The sequence below is a fragment of the Lissotriton helveticus genome, chromosome 6 (genome assembly GCF_964261635.1).
Source record: "Lissotriton helveticus chromosome 6, aLisHel1.1, whole genome shotgun sequence".
In the NCBI taxonomy this organism is placed as follows: Eukaryota; Metazoa; Chordata; class Amphibia; order Caudata; family Salamandridae; genus Lissotriton; species Lissotriton helveticus.
Genome location: NC_136067.1, coordinates 2,126,309,919 through 2,126,337,553, shown reverse-complemented (window position 1 = coordinate 2,126,337,553; position 27,635 = coordinate 2,126,309,919). Strand labels below are relative to the sequence as shown.

General features: G+C 45.6%; 1 protein-coding gene across 1 annotated transcript in view; it reads right to left on the bottom strand.

Annotated features, from left to right (window-relative positions):
* Positions 1 to 1,049: 1,049 nt before the first annotated feature.
* LOC144764103 (uncharacterized) overlaps positions 1,050 to 27,635 on the bottom strand; it is a 39,542-nt gene continuing 12,956 nt past the window's right edge. Inside the window, exon 2 of the mRNA XM_078650270.1 lies at positions 1,050 to 3,707. Coding sequence (XP_078506396.1) covers positions 1,763 to 3,292 — 1,530 coding nt within the window. The 5' untranslated portion in view covers positions 3,293 to 3,707 and the 3' untranslated portion in view covers positions 1,050 to 1,762. The remainder of the gene's footprint in view (positions 3,708 to 27,635) is intronic.

Below are 27,635 nucleotides of genomic sequence, written 5' to 3'. Positions count from 1 at the left end.
TTGATGATTAATAAGTGTTTCTTCGACCAAGGCAGGTGTGTTTCCTGGATACATAAAACATCCAAGCGATTCAGGCCCACAAAGCATCCTAGTCTCTGCCTTTTGAGTCCTTCATTCAGGCCCCCTACATTTAGTGTACAAATCCTAAGTTTCCTCATCATATCCTTGTTCACAGATTGATCCACCATATAATGAAACGGTACCAGTACTACACCTAGAACTAATATTTTTAACCCTTTTTGTAACCCGACATCACCTTGAAGCAACGCATTGGGGTAAGCAGATTCTGGCTTCTTCCCCTCCCCTACCGGCCATGTCAGAGACTTCAGCATTGTCCTGGACAACAAGCTCACCATGAAGAAGCAAATCAACATGATCTCCACCATCTGCTTCCTCACAATGCGCATGTGCCGCAAGATCTTTAGATGGCTCCCCACCAGACACATGCATTCCGCCTCCCTCTTCCTAGCTTAAGCTCCGAGAGTCTAAAGCACCCGGCACGGAGGCCGGTGTTAATCCCACCTGGCAGCAAATACCTGGAATGAACTCCCCATGCACTTGAGATCTGCCTCATCACTGAATCTGGAAAGGACTCTGGACCTGGCTGTTCAACTGATCGGCCCCTCCGGACAACAATTCCTCACCCAGCGCCTTGAGAACCTCACTGATGGTATGCTGCACTTAATACCCATTGATTGATTGACTCTGTACATTCATATAGATTTTTCTCAGTGGGGACTTTCTGATGCAGTTTTACCTCTTCCTTGCCAATACATGCCTTGCTAAATTCAGTGCGGTCTTCAGGGTTGACTTTTGATGCCGAGTTAGCTCTCCATTGATGAATGCATGGTCACTTTCAATACATTTATAGAGTTTCTCTCCTGTGTGAACATTCTGATATATTACATTTTGTTTGGTAATTGATCCCTTGTCACATTCTATTCATTAATAAGGTTTCATCCTAGTGTGTATTTGTTTATGCTGCATTAGCGTATTCTTCTATTAAACTCTGTACATACACTGGATTTCTTGCCAAGTAGATTTTCAGATTTCGCTTCAGTTTTCAATTTATTATGAATTCTTTGTGGTATTCAGAACATACATATATTTTCTCCCATGTGTGAACTTCCTGATCTTGTATTACATTTTGCTTTGTAATAAATCCCTTGTTACATTCTGTAAATTCATGTGTTTTCTCCCCAGTGTGGACGCTGAAATTGCTTTAACACTCTCCTTAAAATAAATACCTTGTCACATGCAGTGCAGTTGAATGGTCACCCTCCATTTGGAATAAATGCGTTGTCACATTTTTTACAATTATGTGGTTTCTTTCATTTGTGAAGATTCTGATGTATTTTTAAACTTTACTTTTGAATAACTGCTAAGTCACATTCACATCGTTTTTCACCAGTGTGGAATTTCTGATGTAGTATTAATCTTCGCCTAGTAATAAATTTCTTGTTGCGTTATGTACATTCATAGGGTTTCTCTCCTACATGGACTCTTTGATGTTGCATAAGATGCGACTTTCTAATAAATGCCTTCTCACTACAGTGCAGTCGAATGGTCTCTCTCCGATGGGGATTTTCTAATATTACTTCAGCTCTCCATTGATTATAAATGCTATGTCACATTCAATACACGGATATTGTTTCTCCCCAGTGTGGAATTTCTGAAGTAACGTTAGCTCTCTACTTGTTATAAATGCTTTGTCACATTCTGTACATTTATATGGTTTCTCCCCAGAGTGGATATTTTGATGTCACTTAAGCTCCATGTTTTTTCTAAATGCTTTTTCACATTCTGTATATTGATATGGTTTCTCCCCAGTGTGGACTTTCTGATGTTCCATTAGATGTGACTTTCTAATGAATGCTTTGTCACATTCTGTACATTGATATGGTTTCTCCCCAGTGTGGACTTTCTGATGTTCCATTAGATGTGACTTTCTAATGAATGCCTTGTCACATTCTGTACATTGGTATGGTTTCTCCCCAGTGTGGATTTTCTGATGTAGCTTTAGCTTTCCAAGTGCTATAAATGCTTTGTCACATTCTGTACATTGATATGGTTTCTCCCCAGTGTGGATTTTCTGATGTTGCTTTAGTTCTCCATTTCTTGTAAATGCTTTGTCACATTCTGAACATTTATATGGTTTCTCCCCAGTGTGGATTTTCTGGTGTTGCTTTAGCTCTCCAAGTGTTATAAATGCTTTATCACATTCTGTACATTGATATGGTTTCTCCCCAGTGTGGAATTTCTGATGTTCCATTAGACGTGACTTTCTAATGAATGCCTGGTCACATTCTGTACATTGGTAAGGTTTCTCCCCAGTGTGGAGTTTCTGATGTAGCTTTAGCTCTCCATTTCTTAAAAATGCTTTGTCACATTCTGTACATTGGTATGGTTTCTCCCCAGTGTGGATTTTCTGATGTGCCTTTAGCGCTCCATTTACTATAAATCCCTTGTCACATTCTGTACATTGGTATGGTTTCTCCCCAGTGTGGATTTTCTGATGTCGCTTTAGCTCTGGAGTGTTTATAAAAGCTTTGTTACATTCTGTACATTTATATGGTTTCTCCCCAGTGTGGATTTTCTGATGTAGCTTTAGCTTTCCATTTGCTATAAATGCTTTGTCACATTCTGTACATTTATATGGTTTCTTCCCAGTGTGGATTTTCTGATGTAGCGTTAGCTCTCCATTTGATATAAATGATTTGTCACATTCTGTACATTGATATGGTTTCTCCCCAGTGTGGATTTTCAGATGTCGCATTAGTGTTCCATTTCTTATAAATGCTTTGTCACATTCTGTACATTTATACGGTTTCTCCCCAGTGTGGATTTTCTGATGTAGCTTTAGCTCTCCATTTCTTGTAAATGCTTTGTCACATTCTGTACATTTATATGGTTTCTCCCCAGTGTGGATTTTCTGGTGTTGCTTTAGCTCTCCAAGTGTTATAAATGCCTTATCACATTCTGTACATGTATATGGTTTCTCCCCAGTATGGATTTTGTGATGTCGTTTTAGTTGTCCATTTATTACAAATGCTTTGTCACATTCATTACATTTATACGGTTTCTCCCCGGTATGCATTAGTTGATGCTGGTTTAGGTTCTTCTTCCTTATAAACACTTTATTACAGTCAATACATTTATATGGTTTCTCACCAGTGTGGATTTTGTAATGCTGACTTAGATTCTTCTTCCTATGGAACACTTTATTACATTCTGTACATTTATATGGTTTCTCCTCTACGTGGACACCCTGATGCTGCAGTAGGTCTTTCATTGCAAAGAAAACTTTTCCAAAGTCAGTCAATCAATATGGTTCTTCTCCAGTATGACTTTCTGATGTTGCACTTTCTCTCCCTAATAAATGTGTTGTCACTTTCTAGATATTCATACGGTTTCTCTTCTGTGTGTTCTTTCTGATCCAGGTTAGCTCTTCTTTCGTAGTGAGAACCTTATCAGACTTGCTTCAGTATGTCAGTGTTTTATTTCGTCACTGTATACCAGGTGATCCCTAAGAGCCAAGTACAGACCAGATTTGGCAGTTTGGGTTTTCTGCTGTAGAAACAGACTTAGGCGAGGCATTAGCCTTCAAGGGAAGAATTTTCGAGGTGTACTGTTTTTACATCACTTCCTACATAGGTGATGTTTAATGCCTTCACCTTTTTTGTTCTTTACTGCTCTTTTGTCACCTGCTGGAAAAAAATTAGAAAACACTGGATAAGCTTAAATGGTGGGTCCATCACGAAAATCTAGTGGCATTTAATGAGACATTTAATTGACCACATAGACAAGTGCGCTGAAGAAATTCTAGATTACACTTTCAATGTAAAGATGCAATAGGCAGAGCAAGGGCATACGATACTTCCTTGACTTCCTCCTATCGCGGAGTGTGGACTCAAGGAGAAACCAAGACTCCAGTTGAGTCTTTTGTCAGCGGTTCTGTGTAGATCCATAAGTGTCGGATTTGATGGGGCCAGAGACTAATCATTTACGTCCAAATGTGCCTTTGATGTGAGGGAAACTTCAAAGAGTGGTTTTGAAGAGCACCAGTATCTCTTCCAATCCCAGCATTCACTCCAGACTACCAAAGGGAGTTATCATTTCTTTGTGTGGGGTCAGTCTACTACCCTGTAAAGGGTAAGAGTGGGCCCTTTCCTCCTATCTGCCCAGAAAGACCCATTGGGATGCAGATGGATGCAGATAAGTGCTAAATCACACCCAACCCTTGCAGTGTCTGCAGCTCTCTAGAAGGAATACACAAAGGGGTTGGTCACCTAGGCCAGACGTGTATTAGAGACAGGGTGTAAGGCACAAAGAGCAGTACAAGCAAAGAAAAGTCCCCTTTCTAAAAGTAGCTTTTCTAAAATAGTAATGTTAACCCCTTCCATGCTGGTGACGAACCCCAGCCGTCACGCTCCACGGTGCTCGTGTGCTGATGACGGCTGGGGTTCGTCACGGCCCCGCCCTGTTCAGGCGGCGGCCGCACACGGGGGGAATCGCGGCCGCACGGAAGGGGTTAAATCCGACTTTACCAGTAAAGAGGATTTATCATTACCATTGCAAAGATATGAAACATGAAACGGCTACTCCTTTTCAATCAGGAATTACACCTTAAAGGTATTCTAAGGAATTCCCAGTTCTAGCCAATTAGGGGAGTAGGCCTTACAGCAGTGAAAAAGTAATTTAGCGGTTTCTCACTACCAGGACATGTAAAACATAGAAGTATATGTTCTGCCTTTTACTCTAATAGCGTCCTGCCCTTTGGGTTCCCAAGGCCCTTCCTTAGGGGTGACTTATATGTAATAAAAGGGGAGTTTTAGGCTTGGCAAGTAGCTTTAAATGCCAAGTCGAAGTGGCAGTAAACTTCACACACAGGCACTGCAGTGGCAGGCCTGAGACATGGTTTCAGGCTGCATATGTGGGTGGCACGGTCAGTGCTGCAGCCCACTAGTAGCAAATAATTAGTAGGCCCCGGGCACATGTAGTACACTTTACTAGGGACTTATAAGCAAATTAAATTTGCCAAGTAAGTATGAGCTCATGGTACCATGGTTAGGGGAGAGAGCACTGACACTTTAGCACTGATTAGCAGTGGTAGCTGGTGCAGAGTCCTAAAGCCAGCACAAACAAGCACAGAAAATGGAGGGAGGCAGGTAAAAAGTTGGGGAAAGATCATCCTAAGGCTGTCAGGCCTAACAGAGCCTTTTCCAGTGAATGGACCACACAACAAAGAGCATCACAATAATGGCAGAAGATATAATCAATTGCTGCAAGGGAGTCCTGTATACTATCAGAGAGCCCGCGATGGGACCCGGACAATAATCTGAGCATCTTTCACATGTTGTAACTCCAGAGATGAGGCTCTGACCAGATCTACACAAGGAATACGAGATTTACAACCATAATAAACACACATTGGCAAAGTCAAGAAGTCTCATCTTTTAGACATATAGGCTTTGTAAATGCTGCACAACATCAATAAAGAACAAGCATTTGCAATGCAATAGGTCTCACATTTTGAGAGTTGGAGCTATTAGTGTAAATATAAATATTGTTTACTTATGCGTTTAGTAGTGGATGGATGTGATGGCAATTGTGTGTTTTACAATTAATTTATAATCAAGTGTATCAATTGTTTTGTGTTTCTGGTGCATGGGGCTTACTGGGATACAGTTTAAAGCGATCCTGGATTTGTTTTAGCAAATGAATACTAAGCAGTTATTAAGGACACAACGAAAATGCTTTATTACATAAAGGGAAATGCCGGGTATGGAAATATTGAAGCCAAGAGAATAAGAGTCACCTGATTATTTGATATGTGGGTATTTAATAATGTTAAGCAGTATGATGGTGCTAATTTTACCGGGTTTTTAACACTCTGTTGGGTGGCTGCTATGAATCTGGTGTGATTATCCCTAGGGGCCCACAACGGACAGAATAAAGAGAAAATTCAGGTTGTAACTAGTAGGTTTGTGCACAGAATAATGAAACATAGCCGGAGGTTGTAATGGCAGGATGAGAATGGAGACAGACTGGGGAAGCACTGGATGCATAGGCATGGGGAGCAGAGACATGTTGAGCAGGGCTACAGTGATACATTGTGAGCTGAAGCAGACACAGGAATTACAGTTTATGAAGGCAGTGATACATAAACCAAAGGGGGTGTATTTGGGGGGTGGACACACATTGGAGCACGGGGAATCAACCAGGCATACGGTAAAAAGAGGAGGATGAACACCCGTCAAGACTGGGGGTGCATGCAATGGACACACAGTGGGAGCGAAGATGACTGGTGAGAGCTAGCATATTGCAGGGAGTGGTACAAAAGGGGGTGGTGATTGACTGAGCATCTGAACCAATCAAACACTCACACCCAGTCCGCAGATCTGGGTTTAATCCATCACCGTTCTTTAGCCCACTCTGCCACCCCAGTTCAGACATGGCCATATGCAAATCAGTATGACCCTGTGCCTCATGGGAACAGTCCAGCCCGAACTGCCAAGCCATGCCTTCCCTGGACCGGAAACAAGCTTCCGAGGACCGGTTTCTGGCATTTCAGCCGTCTTCAGCCCGGCTTACTTGAATCCAGTGGCAAAGTGAGCAAGGGGCTCACGTCTGAGCATACCCTGCAAACTTATGGTGAACAAAGTGGTACAAAAGGGGGTGGTGATGGACGGAGCATCTGAACCAATGAAACACTCACACCCAGTCTGCAGATCTGGGTTTAATCCATCACCGTTCTTTAGCCCACTCTGCAACCCCAGTTCAGACATGGCCATATGCAAATCAGTTTGACCCTGTGCCTCATGGGAACAGTCCAGCCCGAACTGTCAAGCCATGCCTTCCCTGGACCGGAAACAAGCTTCCGAGGACCGGTTTCTGGCATTTCAGCCGTCTTCAGCCCGGCTTACTTGAATTCAGTGGCAAAGTGAGCAAGGGACTCACGTCTGAGCGTACCCTGCCAACTTATGGCGAACAAAGTGGTACAAAAGGGGGTGGTGATGGACGGAGCATCTGAACCAATCAAGCACTCACACCCAGTCCGCAGATCTGGGTTTAATCCATCACCGTTCTTTAGCCCACTCTGCCACCCCAGTTCAGACATGGCCATATGCAAATCAGTCTGACCCTGTGCCTCATGGGAACAGTCCAGCCCGAACTGCCACGCCATGCCTTCCCTGGTCCGGAAACAAGCTTCCGAGGACCGGTTTCTGGCATTTCAGCCGTCTTCAGCCCGGCTTGCTTGAATCCAGTGGCAAAGTGAGCAAGGGACTCACGTCTGAGCATACCCTGCCAACTTATGGCGAACAAAGTGGTACAAAAGGGGGTGGTGATGGACGGAGCATCTGAACCAATCAAACACTCACACCCAGTCCACAGATCTGGGTTTACTTCATCACCGTTCTTGCATATTGCAGGGAGGCAGGAATAAACCGAAGTGATGTACCTCTGCGTGAACCCATTAGGAGGTAGCAAAGAAGTGTCCTGAATTTTTACTCTCATCATCCTAAATTTACACCCATGCCAGTTGGTCACCCTAGGTGCTAAGGGTGCATAGAGTGCCTTGGTAGGCCTAGGAGAGGGGGCAAAGGCTAGTGCCTGAAAGGCAAGCAAAGATGGGTGCTTTAGGTGAAGGAGGCCAAGAAAGTGCCCTGGGGAGAAGGGGCAGTGGGGATTGCTTCAAAAGAAGGAGATTGTAAAAGAAAAACTCAGTGATGGTGAATCGCCTTCTCAATGACATGGAGTCATCATGTAAACCTACCTAGTCAGTAAAGACTTTGAGGGTGGAGCCATGTCAGGTTTTCACCACAATATCCACCTGAATCTTATTTACATGTATTAATGAAAATAGGAACCAGAATGGGTTTGTAGTCTGGCCCTCATCAACCTGCATTGGGTGACCCTAATTATTATTATTTTTTTTAAACTCTTTATTCGTGACTGCATCAGGTATCACATTTTACAAGTATACTCTTTATCATCATACAGTCTTTTCTCGTTTTCTCCCATTAACTTGCAGGCCAATCAGGTCTGCATTAAGTCAAATAAATACGACTACCATTTATTACATCAGCGGTCGTGTTGCGTTAGTATCACATTGTCGCCTCGTAACTTGTCCCCGTCCCACCCCACCCCTTACGTCTCCTGACTCCTCATTGGTTAGGCACTGTGATCATCGGCATAGAGGCCCAGTCCTAACCAGAAAGCTGTATTCGTGTGGTGCTGACTAACCTGTGTGCTTGGTGGACATATCTTCCCTCTGTATTCCCCCTATTCTCCACCCTGTAGTTCTAAGTATGGGGTATCCGCCTGTGAGGGCGTCAGGTCTACGTCCTCTATCTCCAACAGCATCTGCTCCCAGTCCTGCGAATTGGGTGTTTCCGGAGCCCCTTCTACTCTTCTCTACGCAGGATTACACCTTCCGCCCTGCCCCATTTCAGCAAATCAGACCGGCACACCTCCACAACCGGGGGCCTGGCTGATTTCCACCTCCAAGGCCTCCCTGTCTGATGCTCAGTTGTAGTTTCCTGAGACTTATTCGCCGTCGCCCAGGACCCCATATGAGGGTAATCAGGATCGTGTTTAGTGTGGCAAATATGTGTTGTGGGAGGAGAACCGGCAGGTTTACGAAATAATACAGTATACGGGGAGCATAACCATTTTAGAAACTGCTATCCTACCCATGACCGAAAGTGGCAAGGACGTTCAAAAGTTTACGCTACTCCGGAGGCTATTGATGGCCCTCCGAATGTTACCTTCAATCTGGTCTTCCGGTCGTCTATAAACGTTAATGCCCAGGTATTTGAATGTGGTCGGCGCTATCTGGATCTGGTAATCACCAAATTGTATGTGGGAGGGTCGTTGTCCTTCACGGAAATAGAAGCCCAACGATTTCGTCGGGTTAATAGCCAGGCCAGACACGGCCTCAAAACGGTCAAAAATGGTTGCTAGAGTCGAGTGGCTCCCATCCAAATCTTGGAAAAACAATAAGATATCAGCGGCATAGATTGATATCAGATTATGCATTCCCCCAATGGAGATGCCCACCCCGCCCGCGCGGGTCCGGAGGGCTATCGCCAGAGGTTCAAGTGTCAGAACAAACAGCAGGGGCGATAACGGGCAACCCTGCCAGGTGCCTCTGTAGATATCATAAATATCCGAGATGTACCTACCAGTGCGTGTTCTGGCCGTCGGGTTCATATACAGTAGACAAAACCATTTGATTAGGGAGTAGGGGAAACCGAAACGCCGTAGGACCTCGAACATAAACTTCCATGATAGGGAGTCGAATGCCTGCCGGAGGTCCAAGGCGATACAACCGGTCTGAGGAAGGTCTATTGGCGTGGCAGATATGAGGGCGTGGAGCCTCCTCGTGTTCTGGGAAGTGCTCCTCTCTGGATGTCTTATAAATATTCTCCAAGATGGGTACTAGAGTTGCAGAATAAGTCTGGTAAAATTCTACAGGTAGCCCGTCCATGCCGGGAGTTTTATCCCGATTAAGGGAGCGAATGGCTATTTTGATTTCTTGCTGTGTGATGGGTCCGTCCATCTCGGTCTGTTCATCCCGGGTCAGGGTTGGGAATGGTAGGTCCCTCAGAAATTCTACCATTTTGTTTCGGTCACCCGCGGGGGGAGGGGCATATAGCATCTCCAGGTGAACCCTAAATGCAGCATTAATATCCGACTGTGTGGACATCACCCTTCCCACTCCATCCCTAATTTGCGTAATCACTGGGACTTCGGGGCTGTCCCATACTAGGCGAGCCAGCAGAGCCCCTGACCTGTCTGATTCTGCCTGCTGGTGTCTCAAGTAGTCCTTGTGATCAATGATTCTTAATTGGTCCAGGAGTTCCGCATGCTCTATGTTGCATGATTGCAAGTCCCCTTTACGCCCAGGGTCTACTCCCGCCGCCGTCTCTAGGTCCTTCAGGCGGTCCTTAACCTCACAGAGTTTCCTGTGAATTTCCTGTCTGGTGCCCACTAACTGACCAATGGCGGCCCCTCTTATCACAGCCCTCATGGCGTCCCACACCATCAGGTTCGAGGTCGCAGAGTCCCAGCTCTCCCGGAAGTAGTTGTCTAGTGTATCCGATAGGGATGTGCGGAAGGGACCGTCCTCTAGTAGTAATGGGTTAAGTCTCCAGGTGGGTACCGGTGACAGCACCCTCCCCCAATGCAGATCCAGTGTCAGTGGTCTGTGGTCAGAGAAGGTTTTAGCTAGGTATTCTGAGGACGCACATGTGGACAGCAGAGAGCTGGTACACAATAATCTGTCTAGGTGAGTATGTAGGTCATGTACCGGGGAATAATAAGAGTATTCCTTATGTGTCGGATGCAGGGTGCGCCATACATCTGTCAGTCCCCATCCCTGGAGCCAGGTTCTAAAAGATTCCGTCGTCCTGTGTACACCTGTCGTCTGGAGGGGGGGATGCGATCTATCCAAATCAACATCCAGGACCAAGTTCCAGTCCCCACCCAAAATCCAGGGGATGTCCATCCAGTCAGCTAAAGCCCGGCCTACCGTTGCAAGGAACCTATCTTGGTCGAAGTTGGGGGCATAAATGCTGCCCAGAACCAGTAGTGTACCAGTGTGCCTTTCACCAATATGTATCGTCCTTCGTCGTCTACCTTCCTCTCTATTTCCACAAAGGGAGTACCGTGTCGTACCCATGTGGTAGCCCCCCTGGAAAAGGCCGAGTACAATGTAGAAAATATAGTTCCCCTCCATTTCCTTCGTAGTGTGTGTGCCTCGGACAGTGTTAAGTGGGACTCCTGTAGGAACACTATTTGAGCCTGTTGACAGAGTAAAAAGGCATGTATTCTATTGACCCTAATTTATAAACAATTAGAAAGCATTATCACTATGCTTCCACAAGAAGAGCAGGCATCTTTTTGATGCTAATAATCATACCCAAAATTAAACTCACTTTTATAAAAAAAACAATGCTCTAGCTAGGAAGGCATTTGTTATTGATATGTATTGAATGACTAGATTATTGCCTTAAGCAATTTGAGAAGGCAAGCTGCCTGCCAAGAGTGCTGGTTATTCCTTCCTCCTCAAGTGTCACACATGGCTCGCCACTAATAGAAAAGTACCGACTCCTGGAACTGGGAGGGATATAGCGTATGCCAACTCTATAGAGGGTTCATTTTACAAAGTTGAGTTTTTAACAAACCAGTGAGGTATAAGAGCCCACTTCAGAGAATGGGGCATACTTCAGAGGTCAAAAGGTTCGAACACCAGTGGGGCTGACTAAGACCCTCGTTTCAAAGGTCGTGCAAATTTGGCTGTGATAATACTGCTTCTATATAAAAATGGGGGTGGGGGGGTAGAAGCATTCTGGGGGCCCCACTCAGCTTCCGGATATATTTATCACTAAATCAAAAAGGAGTGGAGCCAAGATGCCTCAAAGGATCTGGCACAAATGTGTAGAAGACCCTCAACAGCCATTATCCGCCATTGGTATGTTTATTGCCATTGGTGTAATCTTGGCTGTTAGCATCATCGGATCTTTTGTTGGCCGAGACTCATTCAATGTTTACTCACAAGGTTCCTTCTCTGCTGTTGCTCTCTGGCCGAGACTCATTCAATGTTTACTCACAAGGTTCCTTCTCTGCTGTAGCTCTCTGGCTGAGACTCATTCAATGTTTACTCGCAAGGTTCCTGACCTGCTGTAGCTCTCTGGCCGAGACTCATTCAATGTTTACTCACAAGGTTCTTTCCCTGCTGCTGCTCTCTGGCTGAAACTCATTCAAGGTTTACTCACAAGGTTCCTTCTCTGCTGTAGCTCTCTGGCCGAGACTCATTCAATGTTTACTCACAAGGTTCCTTCCCTTCTGCAGCTTTCAGGCTGAGACTCATTCAATGTTTACTCATTCTCTGTCTTGAAGCTGCATGCCTAGCGCTCACCGGGTTTGCACAACTCTGCCGTTATCCCAGCTGAAGCGGCAGTGCTGCTCAAATTAAACAAGCATTTGCAATGCAATAGGAAACAGCCTTTACAACAAGGTAAATACATTGCATGCATTTGCCTCGCATTTTCAGCACACATTTTTTTACAGTGATTATACATTTACATTGCATACCAATACCACAAATTTAAGGTAAGTTGGGGGTGGGAGTCTCCCCCCACAAATACATTGTTTTTTAATATAAAAACAACGAGTGGTATTGGAATGCGATGAAAATGCATAATTGAAGTAAAAAAATTAGAGGAAAATGCCTGTGATGTATTTACCAGCGTAGTACCGTCGTGCAACCCAATGCAATAGGTAACGCATTTGCGAGAGTTTAAGCTATTAGCATTGTAAATGACAGTGCCTTTTAGTTATCTGTTTTGATAATTAACACATAAATAAAAGACATTCCCCCAGATTCATCAAAGTCATGTTTTGCGAGTCCTTAATAGCGAATTTTAAGGAATCGCTATTAAAGACTCGCAAAACGGGATGCATGTAGGAATCGCAATATTTTTTGCGATTTCTACTGATTCCTTATTTGCTAAATCGCAAATAAGGAATGGCTTTCCCATTCATTCCTATGGGCCTAATCGCAAATAAGGAAGCAATTTCAAGGGTGCCAGGGTGTCCAAAGGACACCCTATTGCACCTCTGAAATGCAAATGTTCACTGGTGTTGCGCACACACGTCCCAAGGACATGTGTGTGTGTAACATACAACTTAGAAATATGCTCTAAAGGGCATATTTCTAAGTTTTTGCTATTTACCACGTAGTTAGACTTCGCTGTAAATAGCGGCCCCAGATTGCGAATTCGCAATCTTGGAATGGTTCATGCATTGCATTTAAGGAAGCTCAAATTGCGATTCCTTAAATGCAATCGCAATTTGAGAACTCGCAATTATTTGTGAATTCTTAAATTGCGAGTGCATGAAACCTTGATGCATCTCAAATGCCATTTCTGCGGGCGCAAACGGCCGAATTTTGCGATTCGCACCGTTTGCGCTCGCTAAAATGCTTGATGCATCTACCTGTAAGTCATTTAAAATGCTAATAGCTTAAACTCTTGTAATTGCGAGACCTATTTCATTTCAAAGAAGTGGGAGCCATTATCCCGGGCTGCTTGGACAATGAAAGAGCGTATGGTGCGCTGAAAGTTGCAGGAAAGCATGTTGTGCCTGCAGTATGAGAAACTCATTAAAGAAAGTAGTGTTTACAGACTAAATTAGACATACTATGTAACAACAGAAGTAAAAGGGTAAGTCCTCATGGGAGGTTACAAACGAAGACAAGGTGGTACTAAGGAGGGACAAACACCCTGTTAACAAATCAGAAGTCAGCATTTACAAAGAATATTGACACACGCCGATGACAAATATGGGCAGACAGTGGGCAGGGCTTCATGTCTATTCTCGAATACAGCCTGCCTCGCAGAGCAGCGCATGCGCAGCCCAAGCTCGACCTAAAAAGGCAGTTCTCCTTTTCTTTGTTTAAACTGCACCTGCAATGGTGCTCTTTGACCTGCCTTTCACCTCGGCTGTTGGCTCTGGCAGCAGGCATCATGTCACAACTCAACTGTAATAAGTTATTACTTTCTAATTGTGGCCAACTGCAATTAGAAAACAACAGATCTACTCTACTGTAATAATGTATTAGATTCCAGCTGAGACGTCTCTGTGCCCCCAGCAACATACAGTAGAGAATATGAAAGGGAGGTCGCTGGACAGAAATGTCGCTGCCGCCTAAATAAAGTGAGACTTGACAGATCCCTCTCTCTTTCTTCAGATCTTTTTCCTCTGGAATTTTTTTTTCAATAGCTGATAAGGATGCACTTATTGAAACACATTTACTTACTGCACTGCTTGAGTTGCTTTACGACAACATTACTATATCTAGGTGTTACCAGACATCATATAAACAGTTTTGATACTTAAGCTACATAACATTTTGGCTACAAGTGAAAAACAACTGATTGTTAATACTAAAGATCTCACATTTTTCATTAACTAGATGCCACAAAAGTTTAAAAGAGCACCGGGGGAAAGAAGATGGAGTGCATGACCAAGAACTGTAACATATATAAAATATCCCTACCATATGTAAACAGTATATGGCAAGTCACTGGGAGGTCCATGACTTTATCTTGCAATATCCTTTTAACGTAAACCAGGGAGTAGTTCATACCTTAAATTATTCACAAGTATTCACACACTTCTAAATATAATCAGCAAATGTGTTCAGTTATAATCTGTTGCAAATTCCTTTACCACAATAAGTAGTTCTGCCTTCTACATGGTACAGTTGTGTACAGCACCCAAAGAGATGAATGCCTCATATGAACAAAACCATACCACCGAATGCTTGAATCTCATGTTTAAAAAAAACACAGATAGGAATTCATTTAAAGAAAGCTGATTGACTCAGAGAGGAAGTTTCAGATATTGAGGTAATGCAAATGGAAATTAACCTGGTCAGTTATTAATGTAAGCAGGGGTGAATGCAGATGTGCCACGTGGTCTACACACACAAGTAAATAAATAAATAAATCTGCATATCTTCAAGAATAAGGCTTGTTTTCATAGTTGTTCCTATTTATTTGCAAGACTTGTTTTCCTGCTAGCGAGAGGCTGATTGCACAAACATGTTAAGAAGGTGCTGTAATTAGCACACATGCAGATGCCATGGGGAGATCGGTCCTCATAGCACGCTAGTCCTCAAAGTGGTGTGTGTCTTGTTTTGCCAGTGTTTACCAACACTGGGAGAAGCTACCAGAGTATATGAAAAAATAAAACACACACACACACACTAAAAGTACTTAGATTTTGAAATGTACTGGTTTATGCAACGAAGAGGAATCCAGAAATGAGCCGGGTGCAGGTTTGTGTTTCTGCGCATGTTTGGAATGTGTCACGTGGAAGGTCAGTGAAGGCCCTCGAGGGAGTGAAACGCTGGAGAAGGATGTCAACAAGCAGCATCTCAGTCGGGCAGAATGAGTGACGTGCCTTGGAAGTCCTGCCTCGGACGCCCGAGTCTCATGACAATAAACAGATGCCCATATGACCCCATATGAATGTGAGGGGAGGCTACCAGCAGTGCAACATGAGACAGACAGACAACCCATTACTGGAAGCTCCGTGTAAACATAGATCTGAGTGACGCTGCAAGGATGCGCCACAGCAGACGCGAACCTCCAACAAGACATCCCCACCCCAGTTCTTTTAATACTTGATTTTTAATAAAATATTGCCTAAGGCATCAGATGCATGCCATGCTTCCCACAAAGTACACCAAGCCAAACATAACAGCATTTAGACGAGAAGCAACACAGAGAGTAGCCTGTCCACGTGTTGACAGAGTGCCCACTATACGTCTCCCTGCTACAATTAGGTTACTAAAGAACAAGACAATTGTTGCCTCTGGCCAAGAAATAGCCCAGAGGATTAAAGCCGAAAAATAACTGCAGAGATGAACCATGGCGATTCCAGAGATACGTAGTTTATTAGATCCCTTATAGCTATAAAACAAAAAGGAAGCACCTCGGAAATGAATTCCATCTTTACACTCCATGCCCAGGCAGCAGTGACAGCATGCGGCCTCCTCTGACTTCACGCAACTGACAGGCAAGAGAAACTACACCCACCCTTCCTTCAAGCAAACACACGCAAGAAAAAGTAAATGAAGCCGTAGCAGACATTTATTTTATGTGAAAGTTGGACAGTAAATCTTATTTTGATAAAATTAAAATAAAACGCAATCACTGTATTTGTATTCTAATTTATATAGTGTTGGGTCTTGGTGATTGGCGCTCCTTATCAGATTCGCAATACTAAATGTAACAGAAAACAGAATTCGGCGTCGCCAATAACCCGATGGGTTATTACCAATAGTCTTCTCCACTTTCCCTTGCCCCCTCCCGCATCAAGCCCCACATTTTGAAACAAGCACCCCAGTCCCTTTAAAGATCTTTAAACTATGGCTCCAGTTTGAACTTGAACACATTTTAACAACCATCTTGCTTCTGACATCACCCTAAAAAGAGAGCAATGGAGTGCAGCAATGGAGTGCAGCAATGGAGTGCAGCAATGGACGATGGAAGCAATGGACGATGGAAGCAATGGACGATGGAAGCAATGGAGTGCAGTAATGGACGACTGCAGCAATGGACTGCAGCAATGGAGTGCAGAAATGGACGACTGCAGAAATGGACTGCAGCAATAGAGTGCAGCAATGAACGACTGCAGCAATGGAGTGCAGCAATGGAGAGCAGCAATGGACCGCAATAATAGACCGCAGCAACGGAACGCAGCAACGGACCGCAGCAATGGACCGCAGCAACGGACCGCAGCAACGGACCGCAGCAACGGATGGCTGCAGCAATGGAGTGCAGCAATGGACCGCGGCAATGGACCACAGCAATGGACTGCGGCAATGGATGTCTGCAGCAATGGACCGAAGCAATGGAGTGCAGCAATGGACTGCAGCAATGGACTGCAGCAATGGACGACTGCAGCAATGGACGACTGCAGCAATGGACGACTGCAGCAATGGACGACTGCAGCAATGGAGTGCAGCAATGGAGTGCAGCAATGGATGAGTGCAGCAATGGAGTGCAGAAGTGGACGACTGCAGCAATGGATGACTGCAGCAATGGACCGCAGCAATGGAACGCAGCAATGGACGACTGCAGAAACTGCAGCAATGTACTGCAGCAATGGAGTGCAGCAGCAAATGGACTGCAGCAATGGACTGCAGCAATGGACTGCAGCAATGGAGTACATCAACAGAGTGCAGCAATGGACGACTGCAGCAATGGACAACTGCAGCAATGGACAACTGCAGCAATAGACAACTGCAGCAATGGAGTGCAGCAATGGACTGCAGTATCGGACTGCGGCAATGGACTGCAGCAATGGACAGCGGCTATGGAGTGCAGCAATGGACCACTGTTAGAATTGGGGGTCTCTGGTTGGCACAGGTAAGGACTTGTGACAAGCAGGGACCCTCTCCTCTAATCAGGGCAAGGGACTTACTCTTTAAAATAACCCCTACTCACCCTCTAGGTTGCGAGGCGCGAGCAGACAAGGCTAAACTTCAGAGCATTATGGGTTAAGCATTTGTAAGTGCATACAGTAATTCAATGATAACACCACAAAAGGGATACCACACGAGGTTTTGTATCAAAAACAATTACTTTATATAAGGCTTAGCACAAGAACCAATTACGTTTTAAAATTAGGCCACAATAATATTAGAAAGGCAAAGTTTTACTTCACAAATGCGTATCTTAATGGTCTCTGCGTGTCGCGCTGACTGCGCGGTTCTCTCTTGTCTTAAAAGAGTAAAAAAACATTGCGGACTCGCTGGTCCGATGCGCACACAGTCTGGGACGACTCTCACAGTAACTTGAAGTTCGTAGGGGTCGACGCGGATGATGCGGCAGGTGAAAGTGTCCCAGGAGTGTGCGTGGGCTCTTCTCCGGTGTGGGCCTGGATTGGTTAGATGCCTCTGTTTGGGGCGTCTGAGCGGGGCTGCAGGACAAAGCGGATGGTCTGGGTCATAGCCACTTCACAATGCGGTGCGGGATGCGCGTCGTGCCTTGGAGCGGGGATGCCAATCAGAACCCAGCGGCGCAGTACGGGGCGGCCAGTACGCCTCGAGCGTAGAGCCGTTCTCTGCAGTGCACGGCTGCGGGTTCGGGAGTGTGGCGCAGGGGAGCCGGTACGCTTTGGCGTACGGGGCGGATTCTCCTTGCGGGGCGCTCCGGTCTTTAACTGCCAGCGGCCGGGGCGGCGAGACGAGCTGTGCGGCTCACGGGGGGAGGGTGCTGCGGGGTGTAGGTGGCCCGGCATGGACAGTGCGGGTTACGACTCATACAGAGCGGAGCCACACGGTGCGGGCAGCCACGGCTGCTGAGTAAACAGGGTTTCGAGTCGCACTTCGATCGCGGCTCCAGCGGCAAGGCAAGTTTTGGGCAATGTCTGAGGCAGGAGGAGTCCAATATTCCTGGGACTCCGTTCAGGGGGCAAGCTCACCCATAAGCCCTTGGAGATTTGGTTGAAGCACAAGCTCTGCAAAGTCTCTCTCAGTCTTTTCCTCTCCTTTCTCAGCAAGGCACCCACCGCAAGCCAATCCCCCAGGTCAGGGACAGTACTCCTCCTTCAGCTTTTCCAGGTCCTTCTTGTCGGGCAGAGGTTTTTCGTGGTTCAAGCAGGATCTGATTTCTTAGGAGCAGGGCTCCTATATTTATACTGCATTTCTTTTGTTCTTTCAGGCCAAGGGGCCTTTGCCTTGTTCAGTCCAGTTCCTGAGCACTTTGTTGACATGATGCAGGCTTCTGCTTTCAGGGTGCAGGGCAGAGACACCAGACGCTCCACAGGAGGTGGAGCCTGCATGGTGGTGGCAGAGCACAGCCCTATTCAGAGTCAAGGGGCGCTCCTCCCACCCATCCTGGTGTAATCTTTCTATTCACCACCTGGCTGCCCAGCCTGTCTCCTGGAATACCCCAGCCCTGTCACATACAGAAACCAGACAGCAGATACACATCCTAGAAGAGGCGGGCTGAAATGGTTAGGCCTAGCAAATACCAACTTTCTAAAAGTGGTATTTGCAAACACAGAACATTAAAATAAACTTTACTAAAAGATGTATTTTATTATTCTGAGTTCAGGCATACTAAACTCGAATTGCTACCATGTCCCCTGAGTCTGTTGGGATCATAGAGTGTAACAATTCCAACAGCCCATTCTGGCCTATGAGAACAGGTAGCCTTACAATAGTGAAAAACGGAAATGGCTGTAATTCACTATTAGGACATGCCACACACATGAGGGCTTGTCCTACCTTATACTTACAATACACCCTGCCCTTGGGCATACCATAGGGGTGGCTAATATGAAGATAAGGGAAGGTTTAGGGACTGGCAAGTGGGTGCACTTGCCCAGTCGGCATGACAGTACCAGACTGCACGCAGGTTCTGCAATGGCAGACCTTAGACACATTTTACCAGTGGGTGGCACAACTAGTGCTGCAAGCCCACCAGCAGCATTTGCATTTACAAGCCCTGGCACTCCTGGTGCACTTTACTGGGGTCTGACAGTTCGGGCTAGACTGTTCCCATGAGGCACAGGGTCAAGACTGATTTGCATATGGCCATGTCTGAACTGGGGTGGCTTGGTGAGCAAAATAACGATGGATTAAACCCAGATCTGTGACTGGGGGTGAATGTTTTGCCATTGTGCAACATTCCGTCCATCATCTTGTGTGTTTTGCAAGCCCACCAGCAGCATTTGCATTTACAAGTCCTGGCACTCCTGGTGCACTTTACTGGGGTCTGACAGTAAACCAAATAAGCCAATCATGGAATCCAATCAATATAGCATTAATTTATAGTAGGGAGAGCATATGCACTTTAGCACTGATCAGCAGTGGCAAAGTGCCCAGAGTCATTAAACCAACAAAAACAGGTCAGAGAGAATATAGGAGGAAGGCAAAAAGTTCAGGGATGACCCTGCAGAAAGGGCCAAGTCCAACACAACCCGCTTTCAGCCAAAACGCAGGGTAGACCTATCACTACCGTGATGGGCTTCCCTGCTTAGGGCGATAGAACATGGACCTTGCCCGCAACAGCAGGGACATATTCCAGTTCTACGCCAATCTGAACCTATTTCAAATCCTCTGTCCACACTCTCAGGGTCCACCAAGCTAATCCGTGGGGAACTCTTCTCTTCACCTGTGGACACCACCTGGGTAGCATCTAATCTTAACTTGCTCACAGGTGTGTCCCAACAGACAGACAGCAAGTCACAGTGGCCGCTGACAGTAGTCAGGGATGAGATCCAGTCCTCATGCCTCTCAGGGCTCTCAAACGTCTGTGGCGTTAGAGAGCGGGGGGCGGTAGCCCCAGGTGCTTGGCACCCTTGGTCCACTTTCCCTCCTGTCAGGTCAGGTATGACATCCTGGCACTGATCCACCAGCTTTTCCAAACAGGAGCCAAGCGGGAAAAAGGGAAAACCAGGGCTGCCCTCAACTCATAAACAATTCAATTCAAACAACCCTGTCCCTGGACGATAAAAATGGGTATCCATTTTCAACAATAGAGAGGCTACATGTCAATTTCTACACTTGTGCCACCAGACTTTGCCAGCTTAATCTTCGGGTGTGATACCATGTCTCGTCCTATTCTAAAACCTAGAGACTTTCCTTGTGAACTTTTAAGGACAGTCAACACAAACACAAAATGATGTCTGAATTCACAATTTTCACAGTACATCGGCAATCAAACGTGAAAAAATGTGTAGAGAACAAAATGACCCCTCACGGGCGCACCACCCTCGAGGCCACTGGCAGGTACTCACCAAATTACACCCCTTTTATCATCCTAGGTAGTCATTTTGTTAAAAAATAACACTGTCCAAAATAAAGAAAAACAAATATGTGAGGTGAAAAGGAGTAATTAATATTCACTCCTTTTGTGACAAACAGTGATTAAAATCAACAGGCACACCTAGCACGCAACTTTTATTCTGGATTATCAGGCGTGATCTGTTGAACTAAAAAGGCTGGTAGCTAGCTCTGCATACCATTTCCTATTGCCAACTTGTTACTCTGCCACTAGGCAGATTCATCAGGGCTGGACACCTTGTCAGCGCACCAGTGTTGGACACCTTGTTCTCTGTGACTGTCAAATTGAAAGAACACATTCATTGAAAAACACCCCCGGATGCACCTCTCCCCATACACCTTATCAGAGAGTCATACTAGAAATTTAAAATAATTACCCTCTGCCAGCACTTTTCTCTCGTACTGGCTGAAGAAGGGAATTAGTTCACTCCTATTGTGAGCATGTACATAAAATGGTTTGCTCCTGCAATTGTCTCATCAACCTGGTGAGAGGAATACAGCGTATACCACAAGTATTACTTTCCACTCGCTAGTGCCATGTCCAAGACAGAAAAATAAGGTAAAAGCCATTCCACAACTTGCCACTCGCTTACAAGGACCTGAAAGCGCTGTAAAGCCAGGGAGCCCTCATGTTTTAATTAGACCCACTTGTGATGTAATAGTATGAAGGGGTTCCTTCTAGTGATTCTCCAAACTTCGGGGCACCCCATGCGTGTAAAACAAACAAACTCGTCCCACTGCTCAGCTCTCTCTCTCTTCATGCTGCCAACTAATTCGCCAAGTAAAATGACATGCTTCACGGCAAACTTGTTGCTAACGTCCTGACAAAATCAAAGCTGCTTGCTTTTCAAACCCGGCTCCCCCACTCCTCACTGTATGGGGCTGCACGGAGCTCTGCGTCTCCTCCTGTGGCCTTCGTAATCACCCGCCCTCGATAAAAACACATTCGGCGTGTGATGTCTTTCGACGCTGGTCACGTGACCAGCGCCCTCGACTTTAGGCGCCATAATTGTTTGGGCATTTAAAACTGACTGACCCTATCTAAAGCAATGGGTTGCATATTCAAAACGTGGACGTTTTCGCACCCGATTTTCAAAAGTTAACAACAGGTGCCATTACAGAGTGCGCTTAGAGGACCCTCCCTGGTTTCATTGAATAATGGGCCCGACACTAATGTTTTTGCAAACATTTTCCCAAATACAAAGGAAATGGTAAATATAGAGGCGGTAGATATAAAAAAGGGGCACTCATTCATTAAAAGCACCACATCTCGTTACCGCATTCCTAATGCCACATCCTATGCATCTAGATATTAGCTCTATAGTTGGCAGTGTGGATGTAGAGCCAGAATGTTAAAACCGCCAGCCTTTCCATACCCAATATCAATAAATTGATGATAGGCACCATTACAAAGAGGGTCTTTTCTAATGCCATGGGGTGACAGGGGGAAGCTATATCCAACAAATGCTCAAAAGGCCAGAGTTTAAAGAAATGTTGTCACCCAACCGGAGCCCCGGTGGACACCAAAGAGCAAAACAGGAGTTTTATGGGGTAAACCACCATCTGTGTCACTTAACCCTATTCCACTCTATAATCTCATTCCGGCCCTGCTGATCACTTTTTTCTCTATAGATCCAGTGGGCCTCTTTAAACAAAAGTACCTTCTCAATATTATGCGTAGTAACCTTCACTTTTTCAAGTACTGTCCAGGTGAAATTGTGTTTTGCCTTGTGACGTGATGTTAATCCAATATACTGCAAATTGCATTCACACAGCAAACGGTATACCACATTGGTGGTGTTACAATTACTGAACTGATTAAGAAACCACTCCTTGCCTGAAGCCAAAATCACGATGTTGCACTTTTTTGTGAGAGGACACCCAGAACAGGAGCCACAAGGGTGGTGCCCATTCGGAATGTTGGTAGTGCTCTTATTGCCCCCGGTAGATTTGCGCGTATGGACAAGCCTGTCCTGGAGATTACTGGATCTTTTAAAAGCAAGTATAGGGGGAGGCATACAGAAATCCTTATTTGATAGGAGGGACCAGTGTCTGCGTATAGATTGCCTGATTTTGGTCGCAATGGGGTCGAACGTCATGACCACCGGAACGCAGGCTTCCTTTTCCTTCGCATTTCTTTCCAAAAGAACACTGCGTGGGGTATTGAGGGCTCTCTTTTTTGCATGTTTCACAACTTTAGATGGATAATTACGATGTCTTAACTTAGTCGTAAGGTCCTGAGATTGTTCCAAGAAGGATTCCGTCATGGAACAGTTTCTTTTGTAACGGAGAAACTGTCCTACCGGGAGATTATCCCTGAGTGCTCTGGGGTGGTAAGAGTTATATAGCAGCAACGAATTCCTGTCCGTGAGTTTCTGGTGGAAACGAGTATTAAGGACATCGCCCTTGGATTCAATAACTAGATCCATATATACCGCAGAATCATGGCTGTAGGACCAAGTGAAAAAGTGGATCTCAGTTAAGGAGGCGGAGTTTCTGGTGAATGACACCCCCAGAACTCCGGCCTTCTATATACTGCCCAAGATACACAAGCCCACTCGCCCCCCGCCCGGCCGCCCCATAGTCTCGGACATCCAGTCGGTGTTGGAACCCCTCTCGCAATATGCCGACTTTTTCCTTCGGGAATCAGTAGTCAACCAGAAGTCTTTTATAAAGGATACCGCAGAGGTCCTCAACATCTTGGAGTGCACATGTTTTGATTCCAAGAGCTAATTTCTTGTGACAATTGACATCAAATCATTATACACATGTATTCCCCAGGACGCAACGCTGGTGGCAGCAGCTCGCGCCCTGGGTGAACAAGAATGGTTCTACGACACACCACAATCCTTTGTGATGCAGTGTGTCGAATTAGCATCGACTAGGAACTACTTCTGTTATAAAGATCATCTGTACCTTCAGACCTCGGGGACTTCAATGGGGGCCACCATGGCCCCCAGCATGGCCTGCATATATGTTGGCTAATTTGAGGAGCACTTAGTCTACCCTTCCACCAATCCCTTCCAGAGGAATTTACGCCTCTGGAAGAGGAAACACTTTTGGAGTTTCTTCAGTGGCTTAACATCCAGGACCCTAGCTTGAGATTCACTTGGTCCTACAGCCATGATTCTGCGGTATATCTGGATATAGTTATTGAATTCAAAGGCGGTGTCCTTAATACTCGTGTCTACCAGAAACTCACGGACAGGAATTCGTTTCTGCTATATAACTCTTACCACCCAGAGCACTCAGGGATAATCTTCCGGTAGGACAGTTTCTCCGGTACAGAAGAAACTGTTCCACGACGGAATCCTTCTTGGAACAATCTCAGGACCTTACGACTAAGTTAAGACATTGTAATTATCCATCTAAAGTCGTGAAACATGCAAAAAAGAGAGCCCTCAATACCCCACGCAGTGTTCTTTTGGAAAGAAATGCGAAGGAAAAGGAAGACTGTGCTACGGTGGTCATGACGTTCGACCCCATTGCGACCAAAATCAGGCAATCTATACGCAGACAGGAGCCAAGAGGGAAAAAGGGAAAACCAGGATTGCCCTCCACTCATGAACAATTCAATTCAAACAAACCCTGTCCCTGGACGATAAAAATTAGATTAGATGTGATGTACAGCGGCTCAGCCGTGAGAGCCTTTTTATAAAGTAATTTGAGATTTTCATTTTTTTAGACACACATAGTATACACCCGGGTTTGACACCCTTCCATACCCAATACACAGGTTTAATATCTGTTTGATAGATTTTTTCCCTCTACTTTGCAACTACTGTTTACATCTATTTCAAATTAAAACACACGACCACACTACAATAGGTGCACTATTCTTTCTCCCTTTCTTTCTCAGGTTGAAAGCAAATGGATAAGAACTGCTTTGCTTTCACTGATGAGCAAATAGCGGCAATTCTGTCGGGACCTTCATTGTTCCCCGGAGCCCCCTTGCTAGGTACAACCACAGCAAGGGAGGAATGGGAAAAACTAAGCACACTTAAAAAGAAACTAGTGAGAATAGCGTTACATTGCGCCTTAATGACTGAGTATTACATGGCGGGAGCTGCCCCAGCTAGTCTGCTTGTAAGGATTGAGCCACGTATATTTTTGGAGGACAGCAAATTCAGGCTCGATTGGAGTTTCATCGCTAACAAGTGTACAAGAGACTGGTTGATATTGATTATTAGTACTGCAAAAAGGTTGAGCGAAGAACTATTGAAAGAGATTCTTGACCTTGAAGAGAGCATAAAGTGGGATACGACCTTGATGGATACCAAAGAGCATCTTCAAAGGATTCAGGACGATTTGACTGACTATAAAAATTTAAAAATCAAAGGGCTCACCAGTAATTTGGAAAGATATATTCATAAGTGGGCTTTTCCATATGTAAAAGACGAATATTACCAACCAGGCCCTGAACAACAAAGCTCAGGAATACGACAAAGAGGGAGAGGGGCTAGACAGTACACAAGACGTACTCCCAGTAACTGGACGTTCGACAATACCTCTAGTGAGGAAGACGACAATATCCCACAAGCTAATAGGGTGAGATTCAATCAGCAGGACCGCAATAACGAAGACCTAGGAGCATTGTTAAGGTCTTTTTTAGGACGGGGCCAGAGGACCAACTCCAGGGGAGTGGTCCGCCAGGAAGGGGCAGAGGCAGAGGGAATTAACCCCCGCAATGGCAGCCATCCTCCCCCAGAGTGACCCGCAGCCGGGGTTGGATGCAGACCTAAGGGAGAGCATTGTGGTCAATCTCTCTGACCATGTGCTAAAGGAAAATGAAGAAAAAGTACTGAATAAGGGCTATGGTTCGTCCCGACCCCCAATCATGATTCCTTTAAAAGTAGGATTGATTTCCACGAAACTGTACGAAAAATCTAATTAAAAAAGTTCTTTGCTAATAAAGAACAAGACAACAGCAGGTTTTTCGGTACGAACCTCAAGAGACCCTCAGTGTTCTGTCCACCAACCTCGGCTGTTGGCCCTGAAGTGTTGGTGTTAGAAGCAAGAGTACTACAGGACATTGAGAGATTTGAGAACACACAGGATTCTTCAAAAAATAAAAACATGACAAAGAATGACTGGGATGCCATCAAAGGACTTCAGGACAATCACTTGCTGACCGTCAAGTCGGCCGACAAGGGCGGGGCAGTGGTTGTCTTGAATTCAAAGGACTATGACGCAGAGGTTATGCGTTTGTTGGGAGTACGCACTAACTACAAACCCCTGAGCCGTGATCTGGCAGAAGAACTCCTTAAGACCATACGGGAGATGGTGAGTGTGGCAAAAGAGAAAAAGTGGATCTCAGTTAAGGAGGCGGAGTTTCTGGTGAATGACACCCCCAGAACTCCGGCCTTCTATATACTGCCCAATATACACAAGCTCACTTGTCCCCTGCCCGGCCGCCCCATAGTCTCGGGCATCCAGTCGGTGTTGGAACCCCTCTCGCAATATGCCGACTTTTTCCTTCAGGAATCAGTAGTCAACCAGAAGTCTTTTATAAAGGATACCGCAGAGGTCCTCAACATCTTGGAGTGCACATGTTTTGATTCCAAGAGCTAATTTCTTGTGACAATTGACATCGAATCGTTATACACATGTATTCCCCAGGGCACAAAGCTGGTGGCAGCAGCTCGCGCCCTGGGTAAACAAGAATGGTTCTACGACACACCACAATCCTTTGTGATGCAGTGTGTCGAATTAGCATCGACTAGGAACTACTTCTGTTATAAAGATCAGCTGTACCTTCAGACCTCGGGGACTTCAATGGGGGCCACTATGGCCCCCAGCTTGTCCTGCATTTATGTTGGCCAATTTGATGAGCACGTAGTCTACCCTTCCACCAATCCCTTCCAGAGGAATTTACGCCTCTGGAAGAGGTATTTAAACGACGTGCTGTGCATCTGGTCAGGGACTGAGGAAACACTTTTGGAGTTCCTTCAGTGGCTTAACATCCAGGACCCTAGCTTGAGATTCACTTGGTCCTACAGCCATGATTCTGCGGTATATCTGGATCTAGTTATTAAATCCAAGGGCGATGTCCTTAAAACTCGTGTCAACCAGAAACTCACAGACAGGAATTCGTTGCTGCTATATAACTCTTACCACCCCAGAGCACTCAGGGATAATCTCCCGGTAGGACAGTTTCTCCGGTACAGAAGAAACTGTTCCACAACAGAATCCTTCTTGGAACAATCTCATGACCTTACAACTAAGTTAAGACATCGTAATTATCCATCTAAAGTCGTGAAACATGCAAAAAAGAGAGCCCTCAATACCCCACGCAGTGTTCTTTTGGAAAGAAATGCGAAGGAAAAGGAAGACTGCGTTCCGGTGTTCATGACGTTCGACCCCATTGCGACCAAAATCAGGCAATCTATACGCAGACACTGGTCCCTCCTATCAAATAAGGATTTCTGTATGCCTCCCCCTATATTTGCTTTTAAAAGATCCAGTAATCTCAAGGACAGGCTTGTCCATACGCGCGAATCTACCCGGGGCAATAAGAGCACTACCAACATTCCGAATGGGCACCACCCTTGTGGCTCCTGTTCTGTGTGCCCTCTCACAAAAAAGTGCAACAGTGTTATTTTGGCTTCAGGCAAGGAGTGGTTTCTTAATCAGTTCAGTAATTGTAACACCACCAATGTGGTATATCGTTTGCTGTGTGAATGCAATTTGCAGTATATTGCATTAACATCACGTAAGATCAAGGTCAGGGTACAAGAACATCTAAGTACCATAAGGGCAGGCAAGCTCACAACCAAACTGGTTCAGCACTGCTTCAAGGAAAAACACAATTTCACCTGGACAGTACTTGAAAAAGTGAAGGGTACTCAGCATAATATTGAGAACATACTTTTGTCCGAAGAGGCCCGCGTGATCTATAGAGAAAAAAGTGGAGCCTAATTGCTGCCAAGACTGCTGTTTGCCCGTTTCCCCTGCTACAGGAGTAGCATTGCTCTTTGTTAAAGTGCCGCTGAGAGACCTGTACCAACGCGAGGCCGCAGAGGAGGACGAGGCGCTGGCCCCGGGACTGCGAGGACCAGCAAACACCATCTCCAGCTGGTCCTCTTCCCGTGAGCGCCGCGCCCCCTTCCAGTGCCACGCCCCCATAACCTCGCACTCCACATAAGCGCCATCTTGACCGCGCAACGCGGGACGCGCGCGGGGCGAACACCGGGGCGAAGCCCGGGCAAAGGGCGGGCCCGTTGTTGCCCGTTAGTGCCCGATAGAGACCGGACCGGGCCAT